The sequence below is a fragment of the Hydra viridissima genome, unplaced genomic scaffold (genome assembly GCF_058129835.1).
Source record: "Hydra viridissima isolate aposymbiotic clone 2 unplaced genomic scaffold, HvirCarnegie_v1 scaffold_10, whole genome shotgun sequence".
NCBI lineage: Eukaryota > Metazoa > Cnidaria > Hydrozoa > Anthoathecata > Hydridae > Hydra > Hydra viridissima.
The window spans coordinates 15,605,001-15,630,142 of NW_028324309.1; the positions used below are offsets into that span (position 1 = coordinate 15,605,001).

A 25,142-nucleotide genomic window follows, 5' to 3' on the forward strand; every position below is an offset into this window, starting at 1 on the left:
CTATGGAAATAGCAAGTTTAACAGGATAATGGTATTCATTAAGAAGCCATTTTTTCTTTCAAGGGTCTCACTAAGTTGAAGGAAATCACTTTAGAGTGACCCAGCACTTGACTTTGAGGGACCTTTTACGGACCAACTTATGAATATTGGCATCGAAAAATACATCTTCGGGTGTATTTTACAGTGAAGCATTATGCACGAAGAGAGGGCTTCTATTAAAATTATTTCTTTCAAAATGTCAAACGAAAGATTTGTTTAACAACTTTCAATGAAAGAACACCTTAACAAAATCTGTCGAAGTTAAGTTAGATAAATTGTTGAAGACAAGTTGTTGAAGTTTTTTTTTCAAAAAAAAAATTTATTTATTGCAAATTCCAGCATTCGATAAACGCACGACAACTATTTATATTTGAATAAGGCACACAACAATGACAACGTGATTAAGTTGTAGAAAAATTCTTGCTTCATACTTTTACAAGTATTTATCTTATAAAAAATTTAACTTTTCGCAGTTTTGTAAGTTTTTTCAAATATCATTTTTTCAAATCTAAATTAAACAAACAATCTCCAAGAATTCTGTTTGTTTTTTTTTATTCTGGTTAAAAAATATGCAGTTTGCATTGATTAGATTCATTTATTTATTAATTTCATTTTTTAACGAGAAGTGAGGGCCGCCATCTCACATAAGTTTGAACGAGGGCCGTACAAGTTGTTGCATTAAAAAAAAAAAAGATATCTACCGCAATGAAAAATAAATTTAAGCTTTGTTTGTAAAATCGCAGTTGCTATAAAATCGCTTCTCTCTTTATTGCTTCAATAATACTTATCATACAATAAAAAGATATCAATTAGATTAATTCGGTCCGAGTAAGTAATCTTGTTTCTTAGGATGATACAATAATGGCGGATTGATTAATCTTTTGTAAATTTGACATATTGACGGGAGATAAACTTTAACTGCTCTTTTGTTTATCCCTGCGGGGGGTAATTTTAAGCAATGGTCAAACACTAGATTAAACGAATACATAAACAGTGGTCAAACACTAGATTAAACGAATATATAAAAACGTGTAAAGATGTCTGCTTTTCCCCGCATTTTCGAGATAATTTTGATACAATGAAGCTTTTAACTTTTATGAGAAACCGATATGAGTTAATTTCTCAAATACAATATATATTAAGAAAGAAAGGTCAAAATTTCCTATTGGAAAAAACATGGAACGAACCCTGTGGTTGGTAAACTCGAATTGAAAAACAGCTCGAAGTTTTGTAAACACTCTAAAATATAAGCAAACAACTTTAGTATATAAAAAAGTCAACCAACACCCAACGAGTGTTGATTTTTTATTTGTTTGCAAACTCGGAAACCGCAGATTGAAAAGATTTAAAACTTTCTTCATTAAATTATATGTCATTAAATATTATAAAATATGTATTATATTTGCATTAATAAATTAACTATTTTACTATAAATTATTACAATACTAAATTATTATTAACACAAAACATGAAGAAGATTATTATTAAATCTAAAGATTTAGTTGATTGCGTGTGGTAAGTTTTGTTGATTTGCTCGAGTCAAACATTTGTCAGTAATAAATGTTTGAGTGGTTAGGGAATTTTTTTTTTCCGGTAAGAAATGCACACTTTTTTAAACACAACGTTGGTAATTTTGTAGCTAAAATGAGTTTGACATATGAAATATGAATTGAGTTTGACATATGGATATCACAAAAGAAGGCTGTAAACAACACGTTTTAACTTCATAATGTTTTTTGTTATCTTCGCAATCGGACTGCGTTAGTTTTTTGGTTGACAAATTTTTATCGTTTTTTGTTCAACAGACCTCTAAGTTTTTTAGTTGGTACTTTGTTAGCGGTAGATACACTTATTGTGATGTTGACCTAAAATAATTTTTTACCCATGAAGATTTTTTTTTTTGAAAAAACATTTTAAATTGATATAATCCTACCTACACGTCGCTGTTTTAAAAAAGATACACATATGCATCGGCGTATCTCAAGTACGTATGTATAGTGTATGTAGCGTTTATATGTCGTGTACGTGTCATGTATGGACATAAAGTACGTAACATGCTGCTAAACGTGTTTAAATGTTTATGTAAAATGAATGATTCCTCTTTGTTTATTAAAAATGGGTAAAACATTAGCATCCGCTTCGTGTCGATTTGTCTTAAATCTTATTTGCAGTATTGATATCAATTGAAAAGAGATTTTATTTTACGTGCATCCACCACGTTTTAAAATGCTTTTAATGCTTTGGCTGATGTTGAATTTATCAGCGGAGAAAATTTTCTGGCATTTCTTAAAATCTATTAAAATTGGTTTAAAGGTGGTTGAATTATGCCGATCTATTCACGTTTTTCTGATACTTTCAACGCTGTTAAGGATTTTTCGAATGACGAGTACTTGTAAATTTTCTTGTGCAATTCAAAATATCTAAATAATAAATACATTATAAGTTCCATTTATATTTCAAGGTTTGATAAAAGTCATGTTTCTCATGAACTCTCTATAGAATTGATCATTTCCGACTTAAAGATAAAAAAAATTTCTTCTTTTCCTCTTCTTTTTTGTTTTCCTTTCAGGAGTTTTTTTGAATGGGTTTTCCCAAAATAAAACTTGTAAATAAGTTTATAAGAATCCATGCCAGGCTCGATGAAGTATAAGTAGAAATTCTTTTCAAACTCAAACTGCACGCGCTAGAAACAGCTGAAGGAAAAAGAAAAAGGTCAGGGGGATAGTGGTTTAGTTATAAGGATTTCTAATTTGTTAAATGTTTAAAAGTTTTTATAATAAATAACTTATAATTTTTTTCTTTCTTTCTTTCTTTTTAACACAATTAAGAGAAGAACGTTTCATTTTAAAAAGTTTTGTCTTACTAACGTATAACTTAAAAGGACATAAATTTACGTAACGGAAAACAAAATACTTTGCAAATTAGTAAAACGTGGCAATAATAATTGAAAAATAGTATTTACATCCACGCACAAACAGTGACGTTCACTTAATTATATAAGGAATCTGTTAGCGTCCGTAATATATATATATATATATATATATATATATATATATATATATATATATATATATATATATATATATATATATATATATATATATATATATATATATATATATAAACACACACACACACACACACACACACACACACACACACACACACACAGACTCATATAAAATATAACATAATATTTGAGAAATTTTGGCTACTGTTGGAGTGCGGCTATGATTTTACATTCTCCGTACAAGTTTTTGTATATTTGCTTCTTTAACTAATTCTTTTTTTTTTTTTTTTTTTTTTTATTGGTATTGAGGTTGAAATTTCTTCTCTAAAAGTACAAGCAAACAAAAAAACATTCAACAATTGTCTCTGCTTTCAAAGATAATCATTTGAATAATGATTATCTTTGAAAACAGAGATAATAATTTAGAGAGAAACGCAGAAAAGAATACAAAAAAAGAATTTTTGTAAATTAAATTACTAAACAACAGGAGGAATTAAAAATTAATGAGACGTTTTGCCTCGAAAAATAAAAACATGGATTTGTTTTCTATAATCAACAGAAAGATAAGATAATAAGCTCTTGTGGTTTGTTTTCAGGCTATATTAGAGGATGAACGCAACAACAGCAACACCTCATACAATATCTGAAGGGGAGAGGTACTTTAATACTGTATTTTTAACGTTGGCTTTGCTTTTAGCCATTATTGGCAATGCTATTGCTCTGCATGCATTTTTTGTATCGCCACAGCTAAAGAAAATTACTTACTATTTTATTGCAAGTCTTTGCTTCTCAGACTTGATGGTTGCAATTATCATTATTCCTATTTGGGTAGTAGATACCCAATTGGGTTGGAAATTGACCGGACCAGGGAAAAGTTTCCATGCATTTTTAGACATTTTCTGTAGCACGTGGTCAATAATGAGTTTAGCAATGATCAGCATTGAGAGATATATTTGTATTAAGTATGCCTTACAATACTATGCTATAATGACGCGAAGAAGAGGGCTCCTCATGATTTTATTTATTTTGATATATAGTCTTGCAGCTGCAATTGTAAACCACGCTAGCCTTAGCTCGTTTGACAACCGACCTTGCTTTGTTATTCTGCAGTGGGTAATTTTCTTTATGTCTTATGCATTTCCCGTCTTAATTAAACTATTTACTTACACTAAAATTTACATCGAAGCAAAACGACAGAGCAAACTAATTAAAGAGCAATATAGCATGATAAGTAAAACAAGAAGTATTGATGAGCTTGAAAGTATTGATAGCGATAATTTGCACTTCAATAATAAAGAAAAAAGACCTTCGTTAGGAAGTCGAGCATCTTGGAGTGTTTTATCAACAGCAGGCCTTAAATTTTTGAAAAAGAAAAAACAAGCATGCGATGCCTCAATTGCCCATGATAATTCCTCAGACGAAGTTGATTTTGAAGATTTTTGCTCAATCAAGAAACTTATAAAAAAACGAGTTCAGTCAAGAAAGCAATACGACGTTAATCAAAATGGTATTCACGAAAATGGTCTCGATAGTTCAATATCTGACTCTTCTGGTTTAAATTCATTTAATAAAGTAAATTTAAATAGCTTTAGAGAAAAAAATATGCTAAGTATTCCTGAAGAAATGTTGGACACTATCAGTCTGCCTGATTCTTTAAAAGATTCAAATGAGCAGCCGTTTAAAACTCAAATTTATTGTGAAGTTGAATCAAGAGATCGCACAATTTCTTGTCCTGAATATGCTAAAATGATGAAAAAGTCCAGGCTGAGCTTAGAAACTAGTGAAAGCTTATCATATAGCTCCAAGAAAAATACGTTTTTTGATAAAATAAGATATTCCATGCGATGGAGCCCAGCCAGCACTCCCATTATGCAGCGAGTTAATACTCACAGTACTAAAAGTAAGCGAGACAAAAAGTTAAAGCAATTTAAACGAGAAATGCGAGCAACTAAAGTAATTGGATTGATAATGGGTGCGTTTCTGTTTTGTTGGACTCCGTTTATGATAATAATTATTTTCTCGACAATTCCAAATTCAAATTTTAATATAACCTATTTGGTATTTGCAAAAGATTTACATTACTTAAATAGTACGATCAATCCGATACTATATGTAGTACTGAATCGCGTCTACAGAAGTGCAGTATTCAAGATTTTTGAGCGAATGAAACGAAAACTTTTTTGTTTGAGTAAAACTATATGATAAAATTTTTAATTTATGATAATTTATAATAATTTATTTAAATATCAGTTAAAATTTTCTCCTAAATTAATTTTAAAGAAAATCGTTTTACAGTTTATTTAAAGAAAAATTGATAGATCTAAAAAATTTTTAAGTTTTCAGACATTTTTTATATGCTTTTTCTATTTTATAGTAGAAAATTAAGGAGAAAGATTTTTTGTATAACTTCTCGACAAGAGCACTATGTGTTGTTTTATTTGCTTGGTTTTTTTTTTTATCTTGTTGGACACTTGGTATGCTTACATGTTGAATTCTTTAGCAATTCTACGAAACAATTGCGAAGGTTAAATTAAATTGACGCAGTAAAGTGGCGATGGCGGAAGAGCTCAAAGAAGATATTAAGTCTGTTTGATCGCATCTTAAGCCAAATTATAAATATGTACTGAAATCTCAAATCATTGTTAGCATTCCTTTAAATAACTGAAACTTTCAAAAGCAAAAAAAAAAAAAAAGAAAATTTTTATATTAAAGGGAAAGTTTTAAGTGGCATAATATTAAAGTATCATAAATAAATTTTATAGCCTTTAAAAGAAACGGTTGATAACTTTGAATACTTTTCTAATATATTATTTTAGTAAACTTGTTTTCTTTTTTTTAAAAAAAAAAAAGAGATTGTCTTGAGATATGAAAGCTAATCTAAATGAATTTTTTTTTCAAGTAAGTATTACATAGTTAAATTATTTATTTAAATTATTTAAAGATTTATCTAATGAAGACCATGGGATGTTTTTATTAATTCAAACCATTTTATTCTTTAAGCAGCAAACTTTAAATTCCAATTCTTTTTTTTTTTTTATAATAATTAACATATTCTTTTGGATTAGCTTTATTAAAACTTTGAGTATTCGACCTTCAGCTATGTAGAATAAGAAAAGGGGACGATACCTAAAGTTCTTGTACAAACACCAAATAAATGGTAAATAGTTTGACGAAAAATTTTAAGAGGCTATTTTACAAAGCTCATTCTATAAACGAATCATTTTAATTGTAATTTTATTATTGAATTAAAATCAGCTTATCTAATTTAAACAACAGAATGAGGTCCTATAATCTTTTTTAAGACTTTAAACTTTAAATATTTGTAAAAAGGTCTTTTAAAAACTTTTTGTTTGAAAAGAAACATATCAAAAATCTGTCTTAAAACCTCGAACCTCGAGTTTTTTTTTCATAGTTGCTAAGTTATTTGTAAATCTCAATACTGGGCAATCTGGGAAACAGGTTTAGATTTTAACATAGCAGCAACTCTCTGATTGTTGGCTGCTTTAAAGTTGTAAACAAGAAAAAAGCTTGTTAAAAAAAAAAAATTAAGTAAAGTATTGTGATGCTAATTTTTGGATATGTGGGAGGGGGAGGGAAGAGGGTAGAGAAAAAATAGTTAAAAAACTTAGTCTTGAAGTTTTTAACGTGTTTTGTACTTTAAATGTTCAATAGGTTATTTGTAATATCAAAAAAATGTTAGTTCAATATTAATATAGTACCAAAAAATAATGTTTGTGTAATATTAATATAATATCAAAAACCTGTTAATCTGGGAATAGTAAACAGACAGTGTTAAGCAAGAATACAGTTTTACTACAATTGTTAAATATCCCGTCAAAGCTACATCACATCTAATTGCATTAACTTAAAACTTATATAATTCTGTTCACTAGTGATGTAAATCTTTATGTTCCGTTAAAAAATTATACATATATATATATATATACACACGTACTAATAGTTATAATCAGAATGTTTACAAGTAAAAAGTGTTAGCAGTAATCGATAAATAAATAATCGATAAATTAAAAAATCGATAATTAAATGGTGCGTAAAACAACATACTTTCCCACTATTACAAACAATGTATTTGCATTTGTTATATATGGAATATGTTACTTACTATTTCATCCGTTTTATTTATAGCTTTTTTTTAACTTGATATATTATAGTATATTCAATTTTTTATATATCCTATTGGTTTAAGCTTGAAAGATTGTAAATAAAAAAACAACAAATTGTTGCATGAAAAAAGATTACAAAAACTTCTTCTTTTGGGCACATTATGAATCATTATTACTTGCAGCTTACAGTTAAAAAGAATTCACCTGAACTTCCTTCACTTTGAAAAAGTCAGTGCAACTTTTTTGAGAAAGAACTGGAAAACTTACAAATGCAGATAGATATTAGGAGTAATTATATTATCAGCATTTAATGGTCATTATCAGATACTAGTATTTTTAAACCAAATTTAACTTTTAAATCGTGGACTTTTTGTTTTTCGGTTGTTAACCCGATTTAAATCGATATCACGCGTGTATAACTTAGCGTTTCGGGCACGTTCGTGTTGTATCAAATCAACTTCGTATTCTCTTTTAGCGTCACTACTTACAAATTCATTTTCAAAATGATTAGTTTTTGTGTTTTTATAATTATTCTTTGGATTTGGATTGTTTTGGTAAACAACGTAATTTGAAGGTGCCGTTTTATTGGAGATCTGCTTTTGTTGTAATTCTTTAAAACGGTTTTTTTTATTTTTTTTACCAATCATATTAGGTATGTTTCGAATCTTTTTGAAAATAGACCGGTTCTGAGGAAAATCTCTTTTATAATCTGAGCTTTTTATGTTTAAGACTCTATCGGGATTTTTGTGCCGACTTTTTTTAGAATAACTTAAATCATCAGTATTTTTATGTTTTACTCTGCTTCTCTCGTGATGCGGTTTTAAGCCATACTCACTATGGTTTTGTAACCTTTTCGGTGAAACTTTAATCTCCTTTTTTTCGAGCAATTGGTCCACTAAACTATTTTTTTTATTGTGGGGCTTCATTACCTCGGGCTTTACGCTTGTCAAATAATTTGAAGTATTTTCTTCTCCGTTATCGGTGGGCTTTGTGGAGGATCTTGGTGTTGCGTTGCGTGAAGCCTCCCTGTTAGAATTTTCTCTCGAACTCTGAGCTCTTTCTGAGTTCAATGGTTTTGCAAGGTCATATACCCTATTTTCAATAATATCTTTTTCCTTATCATTTTGTTCCTCAAAAGGGATTTCAAGTTGATTTTCAACGTAAGATTTAGACTTTGTTTCTTTCAAATGGTTCTTTTTATTTTCTTGTATTTTTTGAGCATGTGAATTTTCATTATTCTTTCTTTCCCTAGTAGCTGAAGAAACTTCAACAAATGGAATTTTTTTTTCGTTCATCTTCTTTTTTACTATTGTCCATTTTGAGTTTATGCCCAATTGTTTAGTGGTTACTTCAGTTTGTGTAGATCTTTCAACAGTGTGAATAGGTGTCTTATCCTCAACCTCAGTTATACAACTTTTATTTGTTGTTGGTTGTTGATTATCTACTTCAATAAAGAAGTCGTGTAGTAGATTTTTATGCTCTTGATTTTGAAGATCGCGTCCTGTAATATTTTTGTCATAGTTTTGAAGCCTTTCTTCGTATGCTTTCCGCAAGTCGTTCACACGCATCCTTTTTCCTAAATCTTTAAGATCGTTAGCATCAGACTGACCAGATGAATGAATATGTTTGTTAAGCTTGTGTACTTGGGTAATTGAGTCACTCAATCTTGGTGATAGTATTGGCATCATGTATGGAAAAGAGGAACTTTCAGTACTTTGAAATGGCGGTAAATCTGATACTTTTCTTCTCTGGCTCTTATATACGTCTATGTCTGATTTGAAAGGAACTCTCATTTGATAATTGATTTCTGCATAGTTAGGGCTAAAAGAATTTCCAGTAACCGGTTCATTATTTTTAACTTCATACGACAAAAAACCAAAAGAATTGGAGTTTAAGAAATTTTCCTTACTACTTGTGCTGTTATCCAAAACATTAGAAAACAATCCTTCAGAACCTTTTGTAGTAGGTTTTGGAGGAGCGCGGAAATCAACAATGTTAAAATTTGGTTTATATCTTCCATTAATTTGCTTTTTTTCAAAACTATGGCTTAACTGTAGAACAGTGGATCTGTTGGAATCAAGCTCACTTTCAAATGATTGTGAGCGAAAATCACTATCAAGTTCAAAAATACCAGAAGATTCTTCAAATTCAGCATCAAAAGATGGTCTGGAGTAGGACCCAACATACTTAAACACAACTTCTCTTTCTTCTTCTTTTTTTTCTTCAATCATTTTTTTGTAAAATGCATTTGCTTGTGTAACGTAAAACCGATCGACTTTCGGTAGGACTGAGTTATCATTCATGCTTAAAAAGTTTCTCTCGCTAATTTGTTTAATTTAAAACTTCTACTACGTTCAATTGGTTACATAATTTTTTTATCTATTCATATCTTAAATACATTGTTTTACTTTGATTTCGTCCACAGCAAATTTTTTTAAAAAAGAAAGATGTGTCAGGGTGAAAAAAAGTTTTACATCAACATGCATAATATATAAGATTGCAACTGGAAGAGGGGGGCGAGATTGTTTAGGTTTTTACAATGAATTAATCAATTCATCATTAAAACGTTTCAGTTTTTTAGTTGAGTTTGAATAAGTGATTACTAATGAGATTTATAAGGATGAATTTCAACGTTTCCCTAACAACGATCAATTTACTTAAGAAGACAGCTGTGAAGCTTCAGCTTCAAAAATATTATATAAAAATGTATATATTATATACAAATGTATATATTATATATAATTGTATATATTATATATAATTGTATATATTAGACTATTGCAAAAAAATTTCTTTTAATGATATGATGCACCCCTCCTTTCTTGTTTCTTTTGGCAAAATATAAATGTATACAAAATTTTAGATCATTTGATGATGTTTTGACCTCCATCCAACCCAAATAACTGATTTACTGAAGGAATCTTTATTTTTCCACACTAAAGTTATGAAAAAATATTTGAAATGCAATATAGTTTAATTAAAAAGAGAAGATTAAGTACATGGTAACTGAAAGGTACAATTACATAATAATAGTAATAATATAGTTCGTACAGCTGTAAAATTATATTGCAAATTACATGTAAGTCAATTTATTCAAAGATAAATAAAGACAAGAAAGTGGTTGAATAAAAACTAGGCAGTGGAAATCCACTATAGTAGTGGTGAACAGGGTTTACACTTAGTTATTTAGGTTGGGAGGGGGTCAAAATATCATCAAACGATCTAAAATTTTGTACACATTCATATTTTGCCAAAAAAAAACAAGAAAGGAGGGGTGCATCATATTGTTAAAAAAAATTTTTTTTAAAATCATTAGATATATATATATATATATATATATATATATATATATATATATATATATATATATATATATATTTAGTATAATATATTTATTATAGCATATATAATATATTATATATAAATGAATATTTTATTTATATATATATAAAATATTTATATATGAATATTTCATATATATATATATAAAATATTCATATATACATATACATTTAGTAATAGGGGAACATGGGACAAGATGGCGAACGTTTTGAAAAGCACTTATATTTTATTTAATAACTGTTTCAATAAGTAAAACTTTATCAAAAAGTGGAAAAAAAATAATTATGCGTCACATATGTATAAAAAAAACACAAAAATTAAAAATATCCTGGAAAAAACTTATTAACCAAAGTTACCTCAAATTATCATCTTGCCCCGCATGCGAGCCAAGACGGCGACTTTTAAAAAACTAAATTCCATTATACCATTACCTTCTCAAATAACATGTTATCATAAATTCTAGTTAATAAGATAAGTAATTCAAACGCTTATGTATTTTTTTAAACAATTAAACTATATATTTATACAGTGCTTAGCAAAAAAAAGCCTACTAATCAGTTCATAGCGAATTCCAACACAACAAAATAAAGCCAATGTCAAACAAAATATTTTAATGCATAATAAAGCAATGTATTAATGACTAAGCTACAAAATGTTATTACAGTACAGGTTTATAGTAAAACATGTACTTAGGCGAAACGACAAACGAGTTATCTTGCCCCGTTTATCTTGCCCCTAGGCTACTTAATCTTCAAAATGACATAGAACTTTACATATATAAGTTATCATAGCTTAATATTACTTGTATGGCTTCCAAATTGAATAAACTGAATGAGAAGCTCTTGCTTACCTTTGGTTGGTGATGTAATGATGAAATAAATCAAATACAAGTGGATAAATTTTTTTTTTCCTAATATAGGAAAAACCTTTTTAATGTTTATCTTTGATTCCAAAAATAATATTTATAAAGAAAGCATAAATAAATCTAGCAGATGTAATCTACTTCCCTTTCAGCTACAGTCAGATTTTATATTTAGTTGATTTTTGAAGATAACAATGTGTTTTCATCTTGCCCCATTCGTCATCTTACCCCATGTTCTCCTACATATAAAAATACACATCAGCAGTGTGCCACAATTTAGGATTCATCGCTGTACAAAAGTTAATTAAGCTATGGGATTTAATACTGCAAAGAAATATCTCTTTAATGCAATATATAGCTATTCAAACTTGATTAGGTTGAAAATAACACTTGTCAGAGGCAGTACGAAATTCAAGATGCACACGGGGATTAACGCTAAATGTCAATTTTTACGGGATACTGCTAGATGCGGAAGACTAATGTGCAATCGGCATTAGTCATTTCTATCAATTTAGTATATGGGAAAGAAACCTCATCAGCTGATCTTTACTTGACGCTGAAAGTTTCTACTCAATCATGATAATTGATTATTGTTATACAAATATTTAGCAATATTCCAGCATATCCAAATATTGTCTAATAACAGAAATTGTCACATTGATCTTTTATTTCATATTTAATTATGTATACAATATTTATGAAATTTTTGACTACTACACGGTACGTTGATATAATATTTATTATTTCATTTTATTGAAACATATAAAAGGAAAATAATGTTGCGGTATTCGGTTCAAAGACTCTTCTGAAAAAAATCTGTTGCTTTGTGAGATTTGAGGTTTTAAACAGGATCTTCAATTATTTTTAAATGCTATTGAACACAATTACAAAATAAATCGTCACAAACTTACAATAAATCAAAATTGGTGCAGCAACAATAAATATCAAAACTAGTATTTAAAATAACTTCCACGTACTTTTTTTTTTTTTTTTTTTTCACGAGTTCATCTCTTTTGTATCGGTTTAACGATATTTTTTTTCACGAGTTATACATCTCTTTTGTATCGATTTAACGATATTTTTCTGATATTCTTTAAATGACCTTAGACTGCTTATAGAATAACTTATAGAATAGGTTATATATAACTTTATATATATATTTTTTTCAAGAAATCAGATCAGTCATTAAAAATCATCAAATATTAATAGATGAACTAAATTAGGTTAAATAAAAGAAAAATTATATATATACATTTAACCGCAAAATTAACGCACCACTTATACATTCCAATTTACTTTAATTTTTGTCCGTATTATCATATGTTTTGAAAAACAAATCCTGCATAAGGAGAAATCCGTCTCCAATTTACTGTTCAAAAGTTACCACAAAAGGTTCTAAAATATATTGTTAAGAAGTCAGACATACACCATCAACATTAAAAAGCTCTGTGCGAGCTGCTAACGATAGTCAGCCCCATACCATCATTGAGCCATATAAAGTGGTTTCTCGAATATTACAAGGGAAATCTTTGGCCTTCTGTACACTCTAGGGCGGCGATCTAAACTTACAAGGCAAAACCTTGACTCATCTGTAGATAAGACCTGTCCCCAACCATGTATTTCCTAATTCATGTCTGCTTGTAAAATCCAGCTTGTTTCTTCGTTTGTTTGCAGACAATCTGGGACCAGTAGTTGCTGCCCGAGGTCATAAATTTAAAGCAAGAAATTTTCTTCTTAAGTTATTTTGACTAACAGCATTTCCATGAACCTCAGCAAGTTGTATTTGGAGACTTCGTACAGTAGTAAACCGTTCTCTCATTGTTCAAAGCATTAAAAATTGGTCCTCCACAGCATTAATAACTTAAATGTCTGCCTTGGCAAAGTAGTTTAGTATGATCATTGGTCTCTACAAATCTTTATAGAACCCTCCCAGCAGCTGTATTAGACACTACAAATCTTCAACCAAGTTGGCGATTTAATCCTTTATTGGACAAAGCAACAATTGCAACACATTCACCACAATTTAAATTTCGTCTAGCATGTTGTATTGAAAACAGATTTAAAATCAATACATACTTTTGTTTTAGAAGTGAGGTTTAATTACAGCAAAAACATGCCACTTATGAAAAACTGCTATAATTTTGAAATCAAATAAGGAAAACGGACTAAAACCTACAAAAGGCATAATAATAAACATTACTATCATCTTTATCATTGATAAATCAGAAAATACGTAATATTTTTCAAAATAAATCGTGTGTGTGTGTGTGTGCTTGGGAAACAGAAAAAAGTTATGAAGAAAATACTCTTTTAAGCATTTTTAAGGTTTTATTTTAGCTATTTTATGACATGAAGTTTGTTTACTTTTTATAAAACTTTTTCTTTACAGAAGCAAGAAAACCGGTTAAAGGGGATGATTTTTTAATTTTTCGTTTACTTTCAATTCTTTCGTCATTATTTTCAATTTGCTCATTCGTTTCGACATCTGATAAATTTTCAATAAAGTCGTCTGTTTTCGTTTGCTTCTTGTTTTTATTGACCTGGGCGTAATCTAAAGTGTGTTTTTCGCGTTTTTTAATACTTACTTCACTAACAACTTTATTTTTCTCCCCTTGGATACTTGGATAAGAAAAATCTGGCTCAGCGTTTGTGGCAAATTCGTGTTCTTCTTTCATTTTTTTAACCTGATAGCCAGAAGTTTCAGGCTTCAATTCTTTGAGAGGAGATTTTCTTCTTTCAACTTTGCGATCATTTCCTAAAGATCTTGTCGTTCGAATTTTCGTTTCTGTTAAACTGCTTGAGAGATCTGTAAACGAATTGGTCTTTATATCTTCACATTCAGTATCAGAAATCTCATTTAAATAATTTAGGATGCTCGTATTTGCAGTATCGTTTTTAAATAACATCGAGTTAGCTATAACTTTATCAGAGATGGAAATATTTTCAGCATGACTGTAGCTATATTCCAGACTACTTTCGTCTTTTTGAGTTACTAATATCGACGTATCCTTAGGGTTTTTATCTGCGCTATCGTCTATTGTTTGAAAAACTGCTTCTGGGTTTTTATCTCCACTATCATCTAACGCTTGAAACACAGCTGTTAAACTTTGATCTTTTTGTCTATAATCTTGGTTGTAATTAGAATCTTCAAAGATGTTCTTGTTAAATGCCTCGTCAGCATTGGGGATGATTAGGTTGTTTACAACCTCTTTAAGGTCGGATAAATCTGCAGAATGGACCATCTGGTTATTGCTTTCTGATACCCGATTGGTTTGTACATTCATTTCTTGTATGTAATTGCGGGGAGATTTTTTATCTATACCGTCTGTTTTTACATCGATAATGGTTGCTTCTACATCGAGATTGCTTATATTTGCTGGTTCCCAGCTTTTTTTTCTCTGATTGTCATCTTTGTATTTTCCTTCTAATTGTGATGTTCCGTTCTCGTAGTAACTCGGGACACGAGCACTTTTATCAACATATGAAGAACGGCGGAATGTTGACGAAGGGTTTAGGGGAACTCCGATTTTTTCAATCCACGAATCGCGTGCAGAATCAAGTATACTATCATAAGAAGTTGACTTTAATTCTTCTAAGTCGTCACTAGAGTGACTTTTGTTTTTAAGTCTCCTATGCATGTTAATAAAAACTTCATTTTGGTTTTCTTCGCTCCCCCCTTTTCTGGTTCTATCGTAAAAAATTAACCCCCTGTTAAGTTCAAAGTTGTAATCTAAATACTTATTTCTGAAATCATTCGAATAATTTCTACCAACAATGGCTTTTGTATTGTAATACTTAGGAGCTTCAAAAAAACCATTCTTTAAATACAATAAATTCCCGTTTTTTAAAATGCTTTTGATAGGCTTACGTTGTATATGCATTTCAAACGGTGGGTGTTTGCCTTGTTTAAAAAGTTGACTTCGATCTTGATTTTCGTAAATGGGATCACGTCGGAAAAAAACATTTTGGTCATACGTGATGGGCTGATTGAAATTGGCGAAGGCTTGAACTCGGTCTCTGATACTAGCTTTAAACGGATAATATTTTAAAGAGTCGCTGTTATTCTGCTCAAGGCTGTACTGAAAATGCTCAAAGCGCCCAGTCCGATTTAAAACGTTGCGAATATCATTGTAACAATGCACGCAGTAGATAAAATCTTTAAAAAAATACATAAATAACAGTTAAACTTCATCAGTTCATTCCTATTCTCATTAATTAGGTTTTAATGTACGTATTGTTTAATTTGTTGTTAGTTTTGAGCGTGATAAATTAAAATATCTGGAAACAGTTTTAAGTATCGTAAGATAACCTCCAGTAACTCTTGAATGATTAAAACACTTAAATTCTTTTTTAATAACCTTGTCATGAGAGAAATGTTTTTTAAAAGTTAAAAAAAAAATAAAACTTCCATTTTAAAAACAAGCGTCGCAGTTGCATATTTTTATATAATTTTTTCAAAATTATATATAAATAAGCAAATGCAACGCTTGTTTTTAAAATGGTTGTTTTATTTTGGAAAGTATGTTTATATAGTTAAAATTTTCTTACAGGTTGGACAACAATATTTTAAAGCCATTTTTAAATTTTTTGTCATTTTTCGTATGCCTAATAAAATAACGAAGTAAAATTAAAAAGCTGATATTTTTTTTTTTTAAAATCGTAATATTTACGACCAACAGAAAATATTCATCCAAAATATTCAGCAAAACTTCGAATGTTTAACGAATGCTTCCAGCTTTAAAATAAGGACATTGAGACGTTTAATAAAAAAAAAAAAAAAAAAAAAAAAAAAAAAAAAAAAAGATTTGCACACGACTTCCCTTAAAATAGTTTATATAAGCATGGAAGTATTAGAAGTATTATATATATCTCTAATACTTCCATGATATAAGTAAGTTTTTAAACAAATTTTGGCAAATATTTAGTTATTGGTTATGCATGACATTTTATATAGATCCACAACATGATTAAGTGGCACAGCCACGATACCGTTGTATTAGTGGCAGTATAGTATACAGACACCTACAAACACCTAATTAATTTAAAGACAAACACCTAATTAACGCGACAAGTATTTAAGCTGAATGAATTCACGTTAATAATTACAACTAAGTTGATTTAAGTAGAACAAGCGGAAATAATTGGTAAACGTAAGGTATTACCTTTATAAAAAATCACATCTTTCTTCGTACTTAGCGTGACCAAACATTGGTCACATTTTAGGCACCATTTGTGCCACGTGTTACTGCCTATTTTTATTTGATCACTTGAAAATACATCATTGCCGCAGTAATAGCACTGAGTGACCGAGTGCCATGGCAATTGATGTTTTACGATAGAGGACTTTATTGGAAGTTCAGCTAAAGATTCGTTGTAAGATGAAATAAAATTATTTTGACGATTTAGCTCTTTTTCAAAATCATCAGCAGATAAGCTTCTGTTTAATAAATTACGTTTTATCACAATTCCATCTAGATTTTCTAGAAATTCTTTAGATGATGTATAGTAGTCTTCTGGTTGATAAAAAAGCTCTCGACGTCTGTTGTGGCTGTTTTCATTGAAGTAATGACTTTTTTGATTGTCATTATCTTTATCATACCAGTTTTCTGATAACCTTTGGTGCCAAGGATACGAAACGTCATTTGCAACATTTTGCGCTATTCTGCGGCCGGAGAAAAAGTTCTTTTCCGCACGAAATAGTGTTTGAACTTCTCTTTCATTTTCTCTAAATTGTAGATAGTTGTCCTTGTAAATCAAGTTTCTTCGAACGTTTGAAAAAACTTCGGTTGATGAACCTCTTCTACTGAATTGCTGTACCCTGTGTTTAACGGAGCCCTCATCAGGGTCTTCATATGCATATGCCATGAAAATTATTTAGTTGTGTTTTTCATTAGCTTTAGGATACTAGGATCACAAATCAAGACTTTTAATAAGAAAAGTTATCTCAATAGCGAATGATGAATAGATCCACAAACCAAAATTTTATTGAGACATAAATGCATCAGCAGGACTTAAATACTTATTCACATGATATCAATAAATACAACCAGCACGAAATTCGTTCCCGGTTAAAAAATGTTGAGTAAAAAGCGTAAAACTATATTTAAAATATTCGCTGCATTTTTTAAAGAAATCATTAAATATCTTCATTAATAAAAGATTTTTTACTCCTTTTCGACTGTCTCTAACGATAATTAAAGGACTAATTTTTTTTTTTTAACAATAATCCACTGTTAAAAATGGCAGAAGGTTCGGAAGAAATACACGTTAAGTTAGCGCGTTTGTAAAGATTACTTTCAAACTTTATTTGGTATTTTACAATAGTCATGAATTACAAATCATTCAAAAGAATAACTGGGAATGGGATTCGAAACCCATTCTTAAATATGGTAAATAGTCCTAGCTTTTAATAAGAACAACGCTACAAACTTGTACCAGCGAAACATTTTCCCAGTCAACCTTTTATGGCGGACGGCATCTCCTACGTGTTTTCTGTAATTTTATAAAAGCTTCGATTGTATATAGATATATAATGATTGTGTTTACTGTCGAGCTTTTAATGCATCAACGAGCCTAAAAAAAAAAGAACTGTTCAGAAAATTAGCTAAAAAAACATTAAAATTGAAAAATAATTTTCACCAGAAAAAAATACGAAGGAAATGATAGAAGCTAACATAGCATGCTGAACGAATATAAACTCGCAAAAAACAAAAAAAACATTTATCAAGAAGGAAAAAAATTGACAAATCAGCAGTATGCCAACTATAAGTGCTGTGGTAGTCTCAAACTAGTTATAAACGCTTTTTTAGCTTCACAGTTTTAAGTTATTAAAGTTGTAAAAGATAAAAGAAAAAAAAAACGCACCAGTCCATAGCTTCTGTCAACCCTTCACCTTTCGTAGCAGACGTCTTAAATATGGACCAGGTTCTTGTTTTAAGTGAAGATAATCCTAAGGCATTTGAAACTTCAGTCGCTGTCATTGCTCCTTCCATATCCTGATAAAAGATTTAAGAAAATTGATGAAAGTTCCTTAAATTTCCTTGTTTAACTCTTACAATATATTTTTAAAATTTGAACTTAAACTTGTGTTTATGATGAGATTCTATTACAATACGTTCAAATTTCAGTGATTTCTGAATGTATTGTAATATTTCTAATAGAATCTTTCTTCTTATAAAGTAATTAGTGAGCATATCTGTCAATTCTAATTACTAAACTTTTGTATATAGCTAACTCTATTTAACCATTTCACAACACGTATATACTCGTAAAAAAATGTGCCTCAAACGCTCTGAGTGAACTTTTTTGCATCTTGTTTTTAAATAGTTTCCTGTTCAACACCACTATTGTTGCTAGATATCACGTTAATTTATGATTCTTATTCTTAAAAATAATTTTTAACTGTTTAACACGAACAAACTCGTATCTAATTTTGTCACGCTGCTCAACAAAAAATTTGCTACCACTGAAATATGAGCACGCACAGTGAGCACAAAATCTTAAAACGTGTTGCACAGTGAAAGGGTTAAATAGGAGTTTTGGTAACAATTTTAACAACAATCGGTGCACTATTTTCATACAATAGCAAACGTTTAAATTAAGTTGTTGTACTAGTATTTGTAGTGAAAAAGGAAGTCTCCTAAAAAAAACTGTTATTTGAGCTTATGATACAGATGTCTGTTCTTGTATACCTAAACTTTGTTGGAAACATGAAGGAAAGTAATTTTATTGGAAACATGAAGGAAAGTAATTTTATTGGAAACATGAAGGAAAGTACTTCCAGTTATTACGATCAAAAGCATTCCTTTTCAGATGTGCTCCTATTTTAGTACACGCCTATTTTATCCTAATAAATCATGTTTTATTTTAATATACCATGTTCTATTACACTACACTACCATTCACTTTTGTTTTATTATGCTTAAATAAAAAAAATTTGTACAAAAAACAAGCCGCTATAGAGAATTTATTACCTGTTTGTTTGCAAAGACACATAAGATGGTTTTTCTTAATTCTTCTTCCTGTTAATAGGATTTATTAAATATTTGTCAGAAAATTAAGTTCATTAAAAAGAAAAAAATCATATTACATAAATAATACCATACTTACAACAGTAAAAAACGATGAATGAAAATGTAAGATATATTTTAAAATGCATAAAACCAAACCTCTAACATAGCTAATAACTCTTGCTTAGAAATACCAATTCTTTCTTTATCTTGACTATCAACCACATAAATAACTACATCTGTGTTTGCATAGTAACAACGCCAATATGGCCTACAAATGATAAAGAAAGAAACTTGTAAAAGATGGTATGCAAAGATCTTGTAAAAAAAATCAAAGTTAAAAAGTCAAATACCACAACAATAAGAAAAATACCTGATACTTGTTTGCCCTAAAATCAAGACACAATCAGTTAAATAAATAGTTCAACTTGACTGGACATTCTTTCAAGTTTGTCATGTCAAAATAACAGATAAAAAAATTAAAACAAATGCATGCAATACAAACATAAAAAGCTTAACTAAAGAGTTAAAAATGTAAAACTGCAAAAGCTGAAAATACATTTTACATTTTTTTAAAAATACATATTGAGCAAGCCAAGGTTTGTTAGGATAAGTGAAAACTTGAAAACTACTCATCTCAATTAACAGTACAAGTGGTCAAAAACCTGATTTTAAAGAGCAGTTGAGTATAAATTCCAGTATATACTGATTTGCTTAGCATTTATGAAAGAGGGGTCAGATTAAGATTTCAATAACTTAAAAATGAACTAAAGCCTTTAGAACTTTACAGACTTACCTCCTAAATCCCAAACTGCACATAAAAAAAGAGAAAAGAAAAAAGTTAAAAAATTGCACTAACAAAAAAAAAAAGTCATACTTCAGCAGTAAAAATTGTGTAAAATGTTTAAAATAAAGTTTTGTAAAAAAATAATAGATTACCTTGGAATTTTAAATTCTTATATGAAACACTTTCAACATTAAAACCAATAGCTAAATAAAATAAACAAATATGAAATATGAAAATCATTTTAAAGAAGTTAAATTAGAAAAAAAGATATGTAAAATTATTTTTAATTGAAACATGTGACCCAACATGTTTTCACTGATTCACTGATCATTTTTAAGGTAAATTTATTGAAAAACTATTGTTGTATATGCAGAATAGCAATAGGTTAGCTGTTATTCATTCTATGCATATACACCTTACATTTTAATTCTTATTCTTGCATGTTTTCTTACTTTGTGTAGGACAGTAAAAAAATATTAGGTTGTGTATGAGACATAAATGGGGAGAGTTTTAAAGATTAACCATTTGTTATTAGTTGAGATGTCTAAAAGTTAAATGTTCTTTTTTTTTTCAGATATAAAATAACATCTAGTTGTTTATTTCACGTTAATTTGGTTTATCCTGAATATTGTATTTCAATATTATAAACAATAATACTATGACTATAATAATTCAGCCAAATAAATAATTGAAAGTACATGATTTCATCTAACCTAATTGGTTCCCAATAAATTGGAAGCCCAGTAAAAAAGACATAAATTAGACAAACCATTTACATTTGATATGCCCAACGATAAGAAAAAACTTACTACTCCATTCTGAAGTAATACAAGATATCCATAAGCAGTATGTTTAAAACCTTTGAATTTAAACTTAACCCTTAGTGATCCAACGTGGAGTAGGACTCAACAGTCTCAACATTAGTATCAGGTCCAACGTCGAGTTGAGCTCGACAGAGCAGCATGCTTAGCTATAACAAAGAGGAACCCTTAGCAAAAAAATACAAATATGAACAATAGAATATCATATATAAGTATCTGAATTTTTTTTCTTTTTCCCAAAAAAATAATTTGGACCAGACTGTTGGAATTCCAAATAAAATATTGGACCGCAAAGGGTTAAATTGATTCTCATTTTGATAACAAGATTGTGTATTACAAATGCTTTACTTTGAGAATCAAAGTTCATAGAGAGCTCTAAACTTAAAATTTATCATTTCATTCAAAAATTAGTTGAAAAAATGTGTATGACATTTAATTTACTACTTTTTGTAGTAAATTTTTGGTTCATATTTATGTAAGTATTAACAATACCCTATATTTCCAGATGATTAAGTAGAATTATTGACATTTTCTTACACATTTGTAAAAGTTATATCTATATGTAGATAATTTTCAGATACAAAACCTCATGCTTGTATAAGAGTGCTTTTTTAGGAGTAGTATAGTTTTTTGGTGATTATATATATATATATATATATATATATATATATATATATATATATATATATATATATATATATATATATATATATATATACATATATATATATATATATATATATATATATATATATATATATATATATATATATATATATATATATATATATATATATATATATATATATATATAATCACCAAAAAACTATACTACTCCTAAAAAAAACTGTTATTTGAACTTATGATACAGATGTCTGTTCTTGTATACCTAAACTTTGTTGGAAACATAAGAAAAGTAATTTCGTTGGAAACATGAAGAAGAGTACTTCCTGTTGACAGTATCAGTTGTTTACATCAACATTAACAAATTAACATACAACAAATTTGTGAAAAATGAAAAATCATAGTAGATTTATATGCTATTTGTGTGTTAAGGCTCTCTCACATATATGCTATTTGTGTATTAAGTCTCTAACTAATAATAAACTGATATAATTCAGTAATATATATATATATATATATATATATATATATATATATATATATATATATATATATATATATATATATATATATATATATATATATATAATATTATAATCAAATAGTGTTGATATATTTTAGTACATATTTTTTTACTCTGAATGCATTATTTCCATGGTACTAATTCAGTGTGGTAACTTTTTATTTACAGTAAAGTATAAATAAATGGGCAAAAAAAGTAGATATCAGTGATTTTCTTAATATTATAGCTATATATATAAAAAAAAAAAAAAAAAAAAAAAAAGCATTTGAAATCATTGAAACTTGTAGCATTCAATTTTGTGTTTAGATATTAAAATAAATAGCAAAAGTAAATAAAAAGAATAAGAAATGTAAGAAAAAGTTTGAGAAACCATTCTTGCTAAAGTAAAACTTACTAGGAATTGTAGTAACTACCTCACCAACTTGTAATCTAAGAAGAGTGTTAAGTATTGGCAATTAGTGTAATTAAAGCTAATAATTGTATTACCTATAAGCATTTTGCATTTAAAAAATATTTTTTAAGTAATTTTTTATGCTCAAAAGAAAATATATCTTGAAAACATCATAAACTAAAATAAACTTAAACTTAATCCAGATATTTGCTACATTATTTTTGAGATAACAATAAAGTGTATATCTTCAACAAGCATGTATTACAACAAGAAATGTATTACAACAAGAAATGTATTGCAACAAGAAATTTATTACAACGAGCATGTATTACAACAAGAAATGTATTTATTAAAAACTAAGATGTTTATAAGAGAAACTCAATTTCAAAAAGACTATAATATCATTACATCATAAGTATAATCTAAATATGTAAGTAGTAAAATCTAAAAAGTGTAAGTTTCAAACTAACATTGAGAACTTTACATTATTAATAATTAAAGCAAAGATAAGCAAAAAAACTCAGTGTTAAAAAACTTAATGATCTAATATTGTTAAAGCCTTCTACTTGTCTTCTTACTTTTATGGATTGAACAGATTTTTTTCAACTTAATCCTTTATTTTATGAAAATTCTTTCTCACTCTCTGCAGCTTCAAATATAAAATCATTTTTATGAGTAGTTGAGTAAATGGATTTTATATTTCCACACATCATTCTGCACAACATTTTTTTGATATTAAAGCCTCTGGAAAACTAAAAAATGTTGATATAAAAACCAGGCTTTCTGTATTCATGATGTTCTTTCATATTTTGTATAGCTATTTTGATAAAACAAGTTTTTCATATTTCATTTTCATTTATCCACTTAGTATAAGATGTGGTAATTTTAAAACTTTTTGGATGACAATTTTTTTAAATTTAATGATTGTACACAACCAAGTGCATAAAATAAAATATATATGTTTGATGCTGAGTCTTTCTAAGTAATTTTTTTAAAAAGACAATGCTCCTTAATATTTGTGGGGTGTATTTGATGTAAACAGATTTAGCACTTAATTGGTTGTAACAATAAAATTCCATGCGAGAACTTCTCCAAATCCAGTTACAAATTACAATTAGTTTATAGTATTTAGCTATAACCAAGAATGTAGTTGGTATCTTGTTAAGCTTTTAAGAAAATAAACCTATAATGTAAGTACATAGAATTATAAACAGCATCACATTTAGTAATATGTAAGGAGGTAAATGGCATGAAATCTCTATATGTAGAACTTATTTGTCCAGCAATTAAGCATGACTTATTAAACACTTTAAAAATTTTATTTTGATCAACTCAAAGAGGAACTGGCTATATGCCTCCAAATATTTGTAGCAATTCAAATGATCAGTAGAAACAAGACATGGGCAAAATATTAAATAATTTTCTATATCAGGGTTATTTGCAATAAAATACTACAAAATAGTCTTTTTTTAGTGAAAAAAATGAAAATGATTTAAACCAAAAATTTAATGAGAAATAAAAAATTTTATTTTTGGTTGCTTTTAACAGAGAGAAATAAAATATTTGCTTTTGCTTGGTGACATTTCTTTTTTGGTAGATATTTATACTTGTTTGTAAACCAACATTGTATAATTATCATAAATCAATGAGATAGCTAAGAACATCAAATTCCACATTTAGAATGTTTTTAAAGTTACAATTTGAGATATTCAAGTTTTTAATTTTCAAACTCATTAAATTCAAATCATGAAAAATGTTGTTTTTTTTTACAGTAAACTAGATAATACTTTTCTAAATAAATATACAATATGCTTTTATATTAGCCTTGCTTAAAATGATACTTTAAAAAAATACTATAAATAGTATTGTTACCTGTATAAAATTGTTGTTTTACCAGCACCATCCAATCCTAATATTAAAATTCGTGTTTCTTTAGCACCAAAAAGGCTAGCAAATATTCTAGAGAAAACTCCACCTAAAATTCACAAATAAAAAAATACTAATAATTACTCACAAGCTTGTAACGTTAAGAAATCCTAACTAAAGTTCTTGTAATCTACACTTCGTTCTTTGTTCATTTTATCTTTGGATCATAAATATAAGCCATAGCTTATAGTACCTACCTATACATCTTGAATTAACAAAATTAAATTAACCATTTTATAACTGTAAATATGGCATAAGCGTGATTGACTGGGAATAAAATCAAAATGTGGGCAACAGAAAAGATTTTAAATGACAATTAAAGTTTTAATCTGGAAAAAAAATAGATTTTTAAATATTAAAAACAAATCTCACCCATTATATCTACAAAATTGAGAAAGTAAGTGATGGCAATAGGAATAAGGACTTATTATCCAAGTGTATCGTATTGGCAGCCATTACAGACCATCCTAAAACTGCTTACAGCGCAAAATTACGTCACAAAAATAGTTTGTAATCGTGCGCCATTCAAGAAACTCATTAGGTTCCATTGGAAATGATTTTCCCATTAACACTTTTAAGTCAAATAAAACCATTTGTATTGATTCACATAATGGAATTTAATTAACCTTGTGGAAAAATTGAGAAACTTTTGAATATGTGAAACTAGCCATAAATATATATTTA

The 25,142-nt window shown here is 28.4% G+C and overlaps 4 protein-coding genes across 10 annotated transcripts in view; 1 reads left to right on the forward strand and 3 right to left on the reverse strand.

Moving 5' to 3' along the window:
• The window catches only part of LOC149883345 (dopamine receptor D2-like), a 9,935-nt gene extending 4,151 nt beyond the window's left edge, over positions 1-5,784 (forward strand). For 4 of the 7 annotated variants that reach the window (XM_090100838.1, XM_090100839.1, XM_090100836.1 and 1 more), the window contains one exon: positions 3,646-5,783. In XM_090100838.1, coding sequence (XP_089956964.1) covers positions 3,659-5,251 — 1,593 coding nt within the window. In that variant the 5' untranslated portion in view covers positions 3,646-3,658 and the 3' untranslated portion in view covers positions 5,252-5,783. The other 3 variants (XM_090100843.1, XM_090100842.1, XM_090100841.1) reach the window with 3 other exon arrangements.
• A 1,057-nt stretch (positions 5,785-6,841) lies between these two features.
• On the reverse strand, positions 6,842-9,619 carry LOC149883346 (uncharacterized). The gene is made up of 2 exons (XM_090065379.1): positions 9,083-9,619; positions 6,842-8,994 (listed from the first exon to the last, which is right to left on the reverse strand). The coding sequence occupies exon 2, from the start codon at positions 8,964-8,966 to the stop codon at positions 7,521-7,523; it is 1,446 nt and encodes a 481-aa protein (XP_089921505.1). The 5' UTR covers positions 8,967-8,994; positions 9,083-9,619; the 3' UTR covers positions 6,842-7,520.
• A 4,066-nt stretch (positions 9,620-13,685) lies between these two features.
• Positions 13,686-17,364, reverse strand: LOC149883347 (uncharacterized). Its single transcript, XM_090100427.1, has 2 exons — positions 16,540-17,364; positions 13,686-15,533 (listed from the first exon to the last, which is right to left on the reverse strand). Exons 1-2 carry the CDS (start codon positions 17,240-17,242, stop codon positions 13,738-13,740), a joined length of 2,499 nt encoding a protein of 832 aa, XP_089956553.1. The 5' UTR covers positions 17,243-17,364; the 3' UTR covers positions 13,686-13,737.
• A 285-nt stretch (positions 17,365-17,649) lies between these two features.
• LOC145181494 (ADP-ribosylation factor-like protein 1) lies at positions 17,650-24,968 on the reverse strand. The gene is made up of 10 exons (XM_090100428.1): positions 24,831-24,968; positions 24,405-24,507; positions 22,536-22,570; positions 20,326-20,376; positions 20,183-20,197; positions 19,760-19,775; positions 19,546-19,657; positions 19,351-19,398; positions 18,242-18,372; positions 17,650-17,950 (listed from the first exon to the last, which is right to left on the reverse strand). Exons 1-10 carry the CDS (start codon positions 24,832-24,834, stop codon positions 17,920-17,922), a joined length of 546 nt encoding a protein of 181 aa, XP_089956554.1. The 5' UTR covers positions 24,835-24,968; the 3' UTR covers positions 17,650-17,919.
• Between the last annotated feature and the right edge of the window lie 174 nt (positions 24,969-25,142).

What these genes read in the sequence shown, in the direction of transcription:
- LOC149883346 (XM_090065379.1), bottom strand. Translation starts at nt 8,966, where the DNA reads ATGAGAGTTCCTTTCAAATCAGACATAGACGTATATAAGAGCCAGAGA.
- LOC149883347 (XM_090100427.1), bottom strand. Translation starts at nt 17,242, where the DNA reads ATGGCATATGCATATGAAGACCCTGATGAGGGCTCCGTTAAACACAGG. An exon ending in AGATGTGATTTTTTATAAAG is followed by an intron (nt 15,534 to 16,539) that starts GTAATACCTTAC and finishes ATTTTTTTAAAG; the next exon opens with ATTTTATCTACTGCGTGCAT.
- LOC145181494 (XM_090100428.1), bottom strand. An exon ending in AAAACAACAATTTTATACAG is followed by an intron (nt 22,571 to 24,404) that starts GTAACAATACTA and finishes CACTCTTCTTAG; the next exon opens with ATTACAAGTTGGTGAGGTAG. An exon ending in AGTTATTAGCTATGTTAGAG is followed by an intron (nt 19,399 to 19,545) that starts GTTTGGTTTTAT and finishes TCCTATTAACAG; the next exon opens with GAAGAAGAATTAAGAAAAAC.